Raw genomic sequence first — 13,196 nt, forward strand, 5'->3', positions numbered from 1 at the left:
CCAGATTGGAATATTAGAATATTCCTTTTAAAACACCACTTGTATTCGAACAATTTTCGAATGATTTCGAATGTCGAATGTATATGATTTTATGAATATGACATGAATATTGCAGAATAATAAAACTTTCTCTTTCTTTATCTATATGGTCCGGTCCTGTATGGTTGGTGCTGAGAAATTTGCTCTCTTGAGTCTTGCGAGATCAAATGAATGATTCATAATTATCTTAATAGCCACATTCTTGTATGTATGTTTTATTTCACGTGGCACAGAGTCTCGCCAGAACTCACACAGCTATTTTATTGTTATTTTTTTAAATTCAAATCTTAATTTTAAATATTTGATTATTCTTTTATTTTTTACATTTGAATATTCATTTGAATATGGAATATTCGTTGGCAGCACTATTGCACAGCAGGTGCTCAGTGGATGTAGAAAACCTACGTACGGTTGGTGCTTCAAGGATCAAAGCCACTATAGAACAATACAAGAAAGAGGGGTGATTCGAGTACTACAAAAAAAGTTAATAAGGAGGGCGGATATAAAATCAGGGTACTTTATTAAAGATATAATGCCAACATGTTTCGACTCCTTAGAGTCTTCATCGGGGCATGAATGAAGCAAGCACACAAACACAGGTCCCTAAATACGTGAGACAAGCCAGTCAGGCAATCGGCATTAGTGTAGATTTTGCACAGTTTTGAATGTGCAGAGGTTCCCTTTAATTGCACATATCTGCGCAGTGGCATAGGAAGTCCGGGCGCAAGACAATTATGTCATGACGAATATACATCTCAACCTCAACACATTCTGTTCTTGTTGTCCAGGCTGTCCCCGGCAGCCTACTATGCCCAGAGAATGATCCAGTACCTGTCCAGGCGGGACAGCATTCGTCAGCGCTCCCTACGGTACCAACAGAACCGCCTGCGGACCCTGTCTTCCTCGTCCGACAACCCGGCCAGCGCCCCGTCCAGCTCCATGGACAACAGTGACATGGACTTTGAGGAGCTAGAGTAAGTAGTGTCATCATCATCACAGTTAGTTCCATGAAATCTAATTAACCCATTCTGACCTGAGATCAGATTCTAAAAATGTCTTCTACATCCTGACAGTTTTCTGAAAAAGCTATGTTTCTATGTCAGTGGTTCTTTGATTTTTCAAAAATAGCAGATCTACAAGCTCATAGCGCGCCACTCGGTGGTGCGCTAAGAGCTTGTATACCTTGTATTGGCCGTGTGTGTACAATAGTAGTGTGTGTGTGTGTGTGTGTGTTTCAGTGATAACGGAGTGAGACACAGGACGCCACGCAACGCCAGAATGTCTGCTCCTTCACTGGGACGCTTTGTTCCACGGTCAGTCAACATTTAACCTTAAACCCCATTCAATAATAACAATAGTAATTATACAACTAATAATAGGGGATTACAGCTACTTCACCAGGAATTTAATTAAAATCCAGTGTCAGATTTGGTAAAGTAGGAACATTTCTAAAGTATTTAATTGTGTTGTGTTGATTACCGACAGACGTTTCCTGCTTCCCGAGTACCTGCCGTACGCTGGAATCTTCCACGAGAGAGGACAGCCTGGCCTCGCTACACACTCCTCTGTCAACAGAGTGTTAGCTGGTATATGCATTGCACACACGCACCTCCTGTTAACAGAGTGTTAGCTAGCTGGTATACGCACACACACATACCTCTCAACAGGGTGCTGGCTGGCATGCGAGCGTACACACACACACCATGTCACAGGGTGCTAAATGGTATATGCACACACCCTTTCTTTCCACTCATACAAAAAATAAATAATAATGGAAGACAAAGTTCAAAGACACACATACACACACTCTATCAACAGGGCGTTAGGCCTGGAACACTGGAAATGAAGCTTAAAGTGCCGTACATCAGAAGAGCATGTGCTCTGCACATACAACGGAATTCACTCAAAGCTGGTTTGACCTCCTTTCAAAATATAACCAAATGTTCATGAACAGTTGAACACAAATTAAATGCTGCTATTTTATTTTTATTCTTTTTTTAAATGGATAACACGTTAAAACCCGGGAAAGCCTCTGTTTTTTTTTGGATTTAATGTCGGGTATTCAAAAATAGCAGATATCCAAGCTCATAGTGAGCTATTGTTTTGTCAAAGTTTTTTATTGATTTTACAATAAAGCATACAAAATACACATGGCTTACACACAAAGAGACAAGAAAAACAAACACAACTAGCAGTCCAAAAAAACCCTCAATGGACAACACCCCTCCACATTCTGTTGTTGACAATAGTCATATCATCTGTAATGTATTACCAATTACAAATTGTTAATGCAACCATCCTTTAATATACAAATAAAAGTAGTCCCATATTTCATGGACTTTCCTTTGACATTGTTCCTCATGGCAATTGAGTATTCGAAGGATGCAGTTTTAGTCATAATACATCTGCTATTTTGAACATTTTTGAAAACTCTTTTGACACGATGTTTAATGTTACATGTTAACACGATGGCTGTCTCTCTCCAGTCTGCACCAATCACAGTGGTTTTAATGTTTTATTTTCAGGTGCGTCCATCGGAGATGGCCAGTCGGCAGTAGCCAGTAACATCGCCAACACAACGTACCGACTACAGTGGTGGGACTTCACCAAGTTTGACCTGCCCGAGATCAGCAACGGTAACACCATACAACAACAATACACTGTTTTGTGGGTCACGGACCAATTTCTGTGGGTCACGAGTACGACTCAAGTAAAAATCTAATTTTCTTTTCCTACATTTAAAAATATATAAAATATATATTTCAAAATATAATTACTTTAATAATACATGTATATAATAAATGTATATATTTTAACACAAACAGAAAAAAATCGAAACTCCACAAATACAAATAATTTAGTAGTAGTGAAAACAGGCGATCTACAAACTCACAACGCGGCGCGAAGCAACACGTTGCATGCTTGTAGATCTGCTTTTTTCACAAGCTTGGGTCTTGGACAAACATCGAATCTCTCTTTTGGGTCTCGGCCTGAAAAGTTTGGGAACCACTACCACTGCTGTAATACCAATGATCCATGGGTCGGCGGTTCGAATCCCGGCTCCTCCTGTCTACATGTCGAAGTGTCCTTGGGCAAGACACTGAACCCCCAAATTGCTCCCGATGTGCTTGCATGGCTTCCGCTGCAATCGGTGTATGAATGGGTGAATGTAATGCACAATCTATGTAAAGCGCCTTGGATAAAGGCGCTATATAAATGCACCATTTACCATAACAACACACAAGTAACAGCAACAGTAATAACAAAACACAATAGACAACCTAGGCATAGGATTTCTTTTTGGGCCAATATCACTGATCTTATTTATCATCCATGTCAACCGATACTTACAAATTACAAATTCTAGCCTACATTTAATTAATGATTTTACTATCAGTGAGTGAGCACCACACAAGGTTACTGGTGTTCTGTGTGCTCCATTAGCTAGGCTGTGTGCTGCGACTGTTTTTGTTTTATTCATGACGATTGCAGGATCATAGACTGACCAACACATCTTTTGTTCATTTACAAAAAGCCATTATGTTTGATGTGGGAAAAGTATACAAGCTTTTTTGTTTTGCTTCTATAATTAAATCAACATGGCCTTGTTGTTCCCTCTCAACTCATGCCGGTCATATGAAGTCTGCACGTGTGTGTGAACATTTTAATAGATATTGATTTGAATCTGAAACCACGAGAGAATTGACACAAAGGCCGTATAAAATACAAGGAGGCCAATGCTAGTGCTGCACGATTCTTGCTCAAATGGGAATCTCCATTTTCCTCCAAGAATGGAGATAATGATTCTCACAGATTCAAATTATTTCCATTCCATTTTTCTTCCGTCTTTAGTCTGTAGTTGCTGAACATTACTATATAAAAATGTGGCACCTGAAGCCAACTACTGTGGCTTTAAACAGAACATCAAAGTGCTAGACTTAAACCTCTCAATGTCTCTCTCTCTCTCTTGTAGCAAAAGAATAATTGGACAGCAAACTAGTGCTGCACGATTCTTGCTCCAAATTTAGAAATTAGATTGCATAGTTGTCTGGATCAAGGTCTCGACCTTTTTTCGATTAATTGTGCACCACTAGCCAATGCTGTTCTTTTTTGTTCTGCTTCACACACACACACACACACACACACACACACACACACACACACACACACACATACATACAGTACAAGGGACTAAATTCGTTAAGCTCCTATGCCACCAAAATGTGGAACACCCTACCAACAGTCATTAAAACATGCAAATCCTGGCTGCAATTCGAAACTGGCCCCCGTAAAATTTGAATCCTACACCCACCGCTTTTCCCCCTCACTGTATATGTCCCCCCCCCCCCCCCCCCCTATTTACCTCCTCTATGATGATTTCCTGTTTTTGGCTATATAGAATTTGTACGTCTCTAAACTAAATGTTATGATGAATTGAACATAGACCCTATTGTAAATGTGTGTAATAAGTGTAATGCGTTATGGTGTCGTGACTTTTCATCATTAAAAAAAAATAGCAGACCTACAAGCTCGTAGCGCACCACTTGGAGCTTGTAGATCTGCTATTTTTCAATAGCTAAATTATAACATAATGTAGTGCTTGAAATGTACTGTAATTCTCCAAAACTGTTAATAAATTCTTCAATCAATCAAACACACACACACACACACGCACGCGCACACACACACACACACACACACACACACACACACACACACACACACACACTCATCTCTGGTTTGTGGGGATTAATCTCTTGTCCTGTGTGTTTGTGTCTCTAATCGTCCAGCCTCTGTAAACGTCTTGGTACCAAACTGTAAGATCTACAACGATGCCAGCTGTGACATCTCGGCAGACGGCCAGCTCCTGGCGGTGTTTATTCCCAGCAGTCAGAGAGGGTTCCCCGATGAAGGCATTCTGGCGGTTTATTCCCTCGCTCCGCACAATCTGGGAGAGATGCTGTACACCAAGAGATTTGGTAATTGTCTATCACATATTTATTATACAGTAAATGCCTGTCTGAGTTCAGAAGTACAAATTTCAATTTGGGAGGAGGTTTAATAAGGATCACTTTTAACACATTTAGACCAAAGGTCGATTGTTAACACATTTTGTGCTAAGCACGTGTATAAAAGCGCGGGGTGCCCTGGACGTGTATATGCACCATTGTAAGAAAAGGCTAATGTTAGCATTAGCTCACGCTAGCTATCTTTCTCGAGAAACGTTTATATTTCAATCGCAACGCGATGGAAATTCTGAAATCGGATCCGAACCTCGGATCCGCACAACGGACAGCGACGTGGTTTTAGGGTAAAGAGCTATAGAAGATCCTAATTATAACGGTAGTCTATGCATGCGCGAGCACGTTCCGTGCGTGCAGTGAGCAAGGCGTTGCCTAAGAGAAGAGGCAAATAATGTTACACTGCTCTGCCAGTAACAACAATAACAGGACGGCATTCAAGAACAGGAAGATCTAATTAAATGACAAATGAAAACAAATATAAAGACTAAACAACAATGTTTGCTACTAGACAAATACAAGACTAGAGCAGCAACATTCCCTATACATCAAAGTATTTGTTAACTCATGGTTTTCAGCTTCTAATCCTGGTTAGCATACTTTTTATTAGTTTTCTACTCACTGGCTACAGCTCGATTCTGAGTTCTGACAATTCGACCCCACCCACTGTACACAGTGTTGGAACAGTGCGTTTACCACAGACACGGTGGACAATGTGTGTGTGCTATCTCTCTCCATTGATTGCCATCTGGTTGTTGTTTTGTAGACAGTCAGAGAGAGATTATAGTTTTGTACTCACTACCCTCCTCAGGGATACTTTCTTTAAACCTGTCCATGGTACAGTGCTCAGTCGTCTATCTCCTGTGTGTTTTAACAGGGCCCAATGCCATCTCGGTCAGCCTGTCTCCCATGGGTTGCTACGTTATGGTCGGCCTGGCTTCTCGCAGGATCCTACTGCATCCCTCCACTGACCACATGGTGGCGCAAGTGTTCCGCTTGCAGCAGCCACATGGAGGAGAGACATCTATACGGGTAAATACTACTGCTGCTGCTACTAATTAAGAATGATGAATCGGTCTCAATGTGTGTGTCCGCCTCTGTCCAACGCGAATAGATTCCTGATTTCCAGGAATACCTCTCTTAATTGCCTCAGTGTTTCCAGTGAGTGGGCTAGTTGTGATTCCGGTGTGTGAAGTGGTAGTCTGTTTTTCTCTGTTCCATTCTGGTCACACAGAGTCAGGGTGCTGCATGTTGGCTCACTGGAAACACTCTGGTAGACCAGTGGAAGTGTCCTTGAGTGGGTTCCAAATGACCTGTGTGTAACTCTTGAGAGTTACGGGGGGGTCCTTGAAATTAAAAGGTTTGAGAGCCACTGTACACGAAATGGAAGAGAAGAGAGCCTTAATTAGTATCATGGTTTTTTCTTTCTTCGTCGTGTAGATGGTGTTTAATGTCGTCTACCCAATGGCTCCTGATCAGCGACGTCACGTCAGCATCAACTCTGCACGTTGGCTACCGGACCCCGGGATGGGCCTGGCCTATGGAACCAACAAAGGAGACCTTGTCATCTGCCGGCCCGTGTAAGTTTTACTGGTGTCTGTCTGTCTACTGATCTCTCTCTCTCTCTGAGTTCTAATGTTTTACCCACACAAATTCAGAGATGAATGGATTATATCAAGGCCTGTCATGTTGCCTATGGCGTGCAGGAGGAGGGGGTGTGCTCCTCGAGAATGAGCTGATGTGATTATCTTTTAATGGTCACTGCGATCAGGAAGACGGTCAATTAGAAACGGGTCAATTAGTGTTGCATAACGAGGAGGTCATGATAATTAAGGCTTCCTGGTAGTGAAGTGAGCTAATGAAGAATCTCCTGTCCGTCCAGGTTCTATCGTAGCGACGGAGACAGCCCAACAGAACCCAGCAGCGAGCCTCTGTTCTCCGTCAACAACAGCGGAACCAACCGGACCCGCGGCTCCGAAAGACCCGGGTGAGAAACTATTGGTCATGTTGGCTTTGTGTTGTCTTGTTAAAAACCTAAACTGGTGTCTGTTGAAAAGACATCGAGATGAGCTCTATGCAAAAGAAGTGTTAATTAGGTAACACCTGTGACGGAAGTATGGAATGGGCCCGGAAGTAGGAAGAGTTATTCTGTTGACTGCATACCGGAGAACTCGCCAGTTTACCAAGTCGCCACAGTGAACATTCTTCATCAATGTCTTCATCGTTATGCTAAGATGCTGTCTTCATCAGTATATTATGTCAAACCCACAGATAGACATTATAGTTCATTTCCAAAGTGATCAAATTATTTTGTGCAATGAAATGGTCAGCTAGATGATGATAAAAAGGTAGGCCTACCATTTCAGGAATAGTTTACTAATGAATATCATTGTTTCAGTACTATGTTTAAACTTTTTTTTTTTTTAACTTTTAAAATGCACTAAATTGCGGCGAGTTGGTAAACCGCCGAGTTCTCTGGATACCTATTGACTGACGTCCTGCTGTTTCTCAGGCCGAGCCGCTCCGGCTGGAGGTTGGACCGAGACATGGGTTTGATGAACGCCATTGGTCTTCAGCCCCGACACCCCGCCCCTTCAGTGACATCACAAGGAACTCAGACGCCAATCGTCCAGCTGCACAACGCCGAGACGCAGACCGAGAGCAGCAGCACCCAGCATGCTGCAGGTACAGCCAGATTAACGTTTTCGGCATTTAGCAGAACGCTCACCAAATGACTTGAATTGGTCACCAAGGAGCATAAGTAGACTGAGAACCAAACATCCGTCCAACAGTAGAATATCTGTAGGATGAAACTATAAGTATACACTACTATAGAATGCTGTGTCTACATAATATGCTATCTAAATGACATATTGTAGCCTTTGCATACGCCTGCACGGTCGTCGAGGCTAGGGCAAGTGCTGCGGGCTAAGATGGAGTCTGAAGAGGTGAGTTTTCAGACTTGACAAGTTTGGGAGTGAGTCTGCAATTCTGATTGCAATTGAAAGTTCATTCCATAGTTTGGAAGCCAGAAGGTTTAACCACAAACCCTTCAGAGTAACAACTCCCAAAATGCAATACTTTAATGGCTGGGTTTCCCAAAATACATTATGCGTAGGCAGTATGGTTCTTCTCAACAATACCCCCTTTCACTGTGAACATAGATATTCCGTCCATAGATGTGCCACGCAATGGTAGGCCTACCATACCGGCCTGACTGATCAATAAAAGAATGCTGAATTAACTAGCTTGTGGGTTAATACATATAGGCCTATACGATGAGGTTACATGGGAGGCTATTGTGCAGTCAAAGTTACCAATACAAGCTAGTTAATTCAGCATTATTTTATTGATCGGCCTGGTATGGTAGGCCTCGGCCTACCTTACCAGGCCTCAGGTCTACCATTGCGTGGCACATATATGCAGGGAATATCTGCTGTATGTTCCCAGTGAAAGGGGGTGTTGAGAAGAACCACACGCATACTCCCTACGCATGTCTTTTGGGAAACCCAGCCAATGACTTTGTTGAAAGCTGTACAGGAACAGATTTATATTATTATTATTACCAGTATTATTATTATTATTTATAACTTGAACTGCCATCATGGTTTTTCTTGATGGTTATGTGTTCTCCAGAAGACAGCTGATGTCTCAGATTGTCATGTGTTCTCCAGAAGACAGCTAATGTCTCAGATTGTCATGTGTTCTCCAGAAGACAGCTGATGTCTCAGATTGTCATGTGTTTTCCAGAAGACAGCTGATGTCTCACATTGTCGTGTGTTTTCCAGCAGAGGCCAATGTTGCTGATGGTCCATCCACCAGTGCTTTAGCTGAGGGCCTCCCAGAAGCCAGCAGCAGAGCAGATGGGGCCACAGGAGAGGCAGGAACATCTACAGCTCCTACTGGTAACCTCTTAATTTGAACCCCTAAAGTCGAGCTGTCGGACATTTTCAAATTAACAAAAGTTGATTTTATCAAATTTATCATTGGCACATTTTTCAGAATACCATTCCGCATAAATGTATTTAACACAATTGTAGTCAGGAGTGTCTGTCCCCCGACAGTGCTTTGGAACGGGAACCTTTTACAAGTGAATACGAACCACTTTCGTGGTTTACACGACACGAAACTGCATGAAAACCATCGCTTTTTGAGCCACACCAAAAACAGCTACTGACATATCACCTATGCTAATGTGTACATAGCCTTTATATTGTATTTCTCAGTACTGTTTCCTTTCTTTCCATCAGTAATGTAAAGCACCTTGAGCAAGAACCTATGTAAAAAAAGGTGCTACTATTATTATTTATTATTATTATTGATGGCATTGGTGGTGTTTCAGATTCAGGTGTGTATGACGTTAGCCCTGCTGCTGATGCTCTTATGTGTCTCCTTGGCTCCAGAGGCTCCAGAGTTCTCGGGGGAGGACGCTCTGGCCCGCATCCGTCGACTGATCGCTGAAGGCGGGATGACGGCCGTGGTCCAGAGGGAGCAGAGCACCACCATGGCCTCCATGGGCGGCTTCGGGAACAACATCATCGTCAGCCATCGTATCCACCGCGGCTCCCAGACGGGCGTCGGAGCCAACCGGCCTCCCGTCGAGCCTTCCTCGCCTTCCTCCGACCCCTTCGCCTCGCCCCGACCCCACTCCTCATCTCAAGAACAGCCTGCGGACCCCATGTGGGGGGGCCCCCCTGTGACCCAAAGCCCCGTACTGCCCCAACCTCTCAGCCTTCAGTCGGACGGAGAGGAGCACGTTCTGGCCGGGGGGCAGGCCGATGAAGATTCTCTGCCCGGGCCTTCTTCCTCCATCCTCTTCTCCTCGTCCCCTTCCTCATCTTCCTCCTCCTCTTCGTCTCATAGCCCCGCCCTACCCAACAGCAGCAATGACAACAACTGCGATGGTTATCGCGGCGACCCTTATAGCAGGTAGTCATCCTCCCCGACTCTCCTTTTCCTATTGGCCAGGAGGAGACGACGCGGAGGCTCTGCCAATTAAAACTTTGGAGTTGGACAACGTCGGCACAGCTCCTCAAAGCCTTATCTTACTAACACAGGGTCTCCCACCCACAAAAGAAGGGACATGAGGAACCCCAACCCCCACAGTGGCATCAGTGTGAACTTCTTGTGCACTTATAGAAACTGGAGCTGCCTGACGCTGAATCCATTCCCTGTCAGAAAGGGCTTCTACTTGAATGGTGTCTCTTTCAACCCTTTCTTTCCGCTCATACAAAAAATATATATAAAAAAAATAATGGAAGACTTAGTTCAAAGTGCCACACTCACTCACGCACACACGCACGCACACACACACACACACACACACACACACACACACACACACACACACACACACACACACACACACACACACACACCTCCAATGTGCAGCAGTCAGTCAGTGCCATGTTGATATTCAGTTTGATGTGGTTGAAGTTGTGTAAGCAAAGTGACTTTGGACGCTGCTTTGTTTTGAAGCGTGTTTTTTTTGTATCATGTGATCAAAAGTTGTTGAAAAATTGTAGGGGGGGACAGGTCAGAATTATGGCCCCTGACCCCCTACTGTATGGAGCTCAGTGTATGGACAGTGAAACTACTGCATGTGTTCCGAACGGTGGTGCTGCAGAAAAGAAAAGAAAAAAAAAACCCCACTGGAGATCAGAGGATAGGACGTAAAAAACAAAAACAAAATTAAAACTAGTCCAACTGGATGACATTTTTTGTTACACTTCCTTCTCCTCGTGGTTTGGTGCCAAGAGTCGTCAGTACTTATAGCACCTGTTCTCCCGCTGCTCCTCGCTTTCCTTCCATCCCTCCACCTCTCCCTCCTCCGTCAGGACGAACGGATCCCTTCCTCTCGCGGCTCCAGCCTTACCATCTCTGATCATGGAATCTGTAGCTTTGCCCTCTCACCCCCTCAATCGCCCCTGAAACAGAAAAAGCAGGTAATGTGTGGTGCTTTTATGTGGAAAAAAATAAAATGTATGTATGTTTATTTGCCGTGTGTTCGGTGCACTACAAGAAGTAGGTGTGTGTGTGTGTGTGTGTGTGTGTGTGTGTGTGTGTGTCATGTAGCATCTCTGTATTCAACCCGAATTCTTCTTGACTGTTTTGGTTGAGGTCTGTATGCGACGCTGTGGTCTGTATGCAAGTATGTGATGTGTGTTTGGGGGGGGGGTTCTGTATGACAGTGTGATCTATGTTTGGGGGAGAGAGGAGTCTGTATGGGATGAGGGGGCATTTTCAGTGAGAGGGTGAGATCTTACCCTTGAACCAGAGAAAACTTGAATTTTTCCTGGAAGCTCGTTTGTTATTATTTTTTCTTTTGTCCCTTGCTTATTGCTAAGCCTCTTTTTGTTTAATGCTTTTTTCTTTTACAGTTACGGCTCCTCCTGTGGCAGCCAGCATCCATATCAGTTCACTGGACAAACTAAATGATTAGTCATTTTATTTCGTTCTTATTTTCTTATATGCGTAGCTGCTGTTGCTAGCATTTTACCGGCGGTAGTCAAACTTGGTGTATTTTTGCGGCAGGATTTTATTTTAAAATAAATTTGGGGGAGGGGGGGGGGGGGGGGGGTTGTCATGTGGGTCATTGCAAGTAAAGGACCTATGAGAATGAAGATATGCAGAGAGAGAGAATCCTGATTGGCTGGTGAATCTCTGGAGCTGAGCAGTGGGGACTATTTGTGTGAGATTTAAGACAACGAACGCTGTTTATTTTTTATTTAACCATTATTTATTCAGGCTCATCCCGCTGAGACCGTGGATCTCATTTCCATGGGAGACCTGAAGACAGCCGCTGCATGCAACACTGTCTTAGAACTAGAAAGGAAGAAAAGAAGAACGTGGAAAACTGATCTGAATGCTCCTCCTGGCTTTACTTGATTAATATTTTTTTTTAAACAATTCTTTGGCTGTTTTCTGTGTCTGTTTTGTCGTGTGTGCGTGCGCGCGTGCGTGCGCGTGCATGTGTTTAGGTGTCATTTTATCCTTGGGCCACCACATTTACAACATTGCATCTGATAGACAAAAGGTAAATGATCAAACTGTCTTAGTTTGTACACTTCAAATGCTTTTCTTTGCTTCAACATTTATGTGATGTAATTAAAGAGATTTGTTGACATAAAGAGAGAATTGAACAGTTTATTTGTAGTGAGACAAAACATTTTTAAAGGACGGCACAAAAATGTCTTGGAAAATAAGATGGTTTGAAACGGTACTGTAACGAGACTATAATGTGTGTCCAGGAAGCAGACGGTTTTAACTCGTCTTGAAGGTCTTATTTTTATATTTGTTCATCCGCAAAGGCAAAACTAATTGGCAAATGATTTTTCTGATTACTTGGCATATGCATTCTCTCAGCCAGCAGTTTGTAATATACCGGTACAACAATATAGTGATGTGATGGAAAAACATACCGTCTCTGAGCCACATAACATAAATGAGATATATAAAGGTAAATCGCAGCATGCCCGACGGAGTCCTGTTGTTTTTGTGTAATTCCCAGAATCGCCCACGACTAGCAGTGCCAAGAACGGCTTAGCATCTCCGCTCAGGAGGAAGAGGAACTAACTGTAAAAGGACTGTCACGATGTATTGTTTGGAGGCGTGGTCTTCACACGTGAAGTAGTAGTAGGATGTGTGCTTTTTGTATTGAATAACCCATTTTGACCTGTGATCAGATTGTCAAATGTCTGTTTGAAAATGACAGTTTTCTGAAAAAGTTATTTGATTTTTCAAAATAGCTAAAGCATAACATAATGCTAACACCAAAAGGGGTTCCCGCCCAAAATGGGACAAGAGTCCTTTGAACCAAGAACCAGTACATGTTTAATATTCATATCGCTGTAGGCCAATACTGTATGTTCACTCATTCAGAGACGCAGTACAAATATCTATTACTAGAATCAAAGCCAAGTCTGTTTCTATTCTTATTTTTCTTTGGTTTGGTTGCCGCATTGCCCTCTGGTGATCAAAGGCTAATGTAATGATGTTACATTACATCCCACATGAAAAGGCCGCCTCTGAATGGACAACCGTCACTGTGGCTGATGACATAAAGACTCAATTAGAATGCATATTAACCCCCACCTCCACTCTATGATGAATGAGGGATTCCTCTGGTACATCATA

At 43.1% G+C, this 13,196-nt stretch overlaps 1 protein-coding gene across 3 annotated transcripts in view; it reads left to right on the forward strand.

The window, feature by feature from the left end:
* The window catches only part of ambra1b (autophagy/beclin-1 regulator 1b), a 29,540-nt gene extending 17,356 nt beyond the window's left edge, over nt 1–12,184 (forward strand). The window contains exons 9-20 of one of the 3 annotated variants that reach the window (XM_083763318.1): nt 828–1,013; nt 1,278–1,352; nt 1,525–1,625; nt 2,565–2,675; nt 4,830–5,018; nt 5,938–6,092; nt 6,501–6,640; nt 6,943–7,047; nt 7,573–7,745; nt 8,849–8,965; nt 9,311–9,350; nt 9,464–9,558. In XM_083763318.1, coding sequence (XP_083619444.1) covers nt 828–1,013; nt 1,278–1,352; nt 1,525–1,625; nt 2,565–2,675; nt 4,830–5,018; nt 5,938–6,092; nt 6,501–6,640; nt 6,943–7,047; nt 7,573–7,745; nt 8,849–8,965; nt 9,311–9,318 — 1,360 coding nt within the window. In that variant the 3' untranslated portion in view covers nt 9,319–9,350; nt 9,464–9,558. Of the gene's footprint in view, nt 1–827; nt 1,014–1,277; nt 1,353–1,524; nt 1,626–2,564; nt 2,676–4,829; nt 5,019–5,937; nt 6,093–6,500; nt 6,641–6,942; nt 7,048–7,572; nt 7,746–8,848; nt 8,966–9,310; nt 9,351–9,463 lie in introns of all 3 variants that reach the window. The other 2 variants (XM_083763316.1, XM_083763317.1) reach the window with 2 other exon arrangements.
* The last annotated feature ends 1,012 nt before the right edge of the window (nt 12,185–13,196 follow it).

The sequence above is a fragment of the Protomyctophum parallelum genome (assembly GCF_964188405.1).
Source record: "Protomyctophum parallelum genome assembly, chromosome: 4".
Lineage (NCBI taxonomy): Eukaryota > Metazoa > Chordata > Actinopteri > Myctophiformes > Myctophidae > Protomyctophum > Protomyctophum parallelum.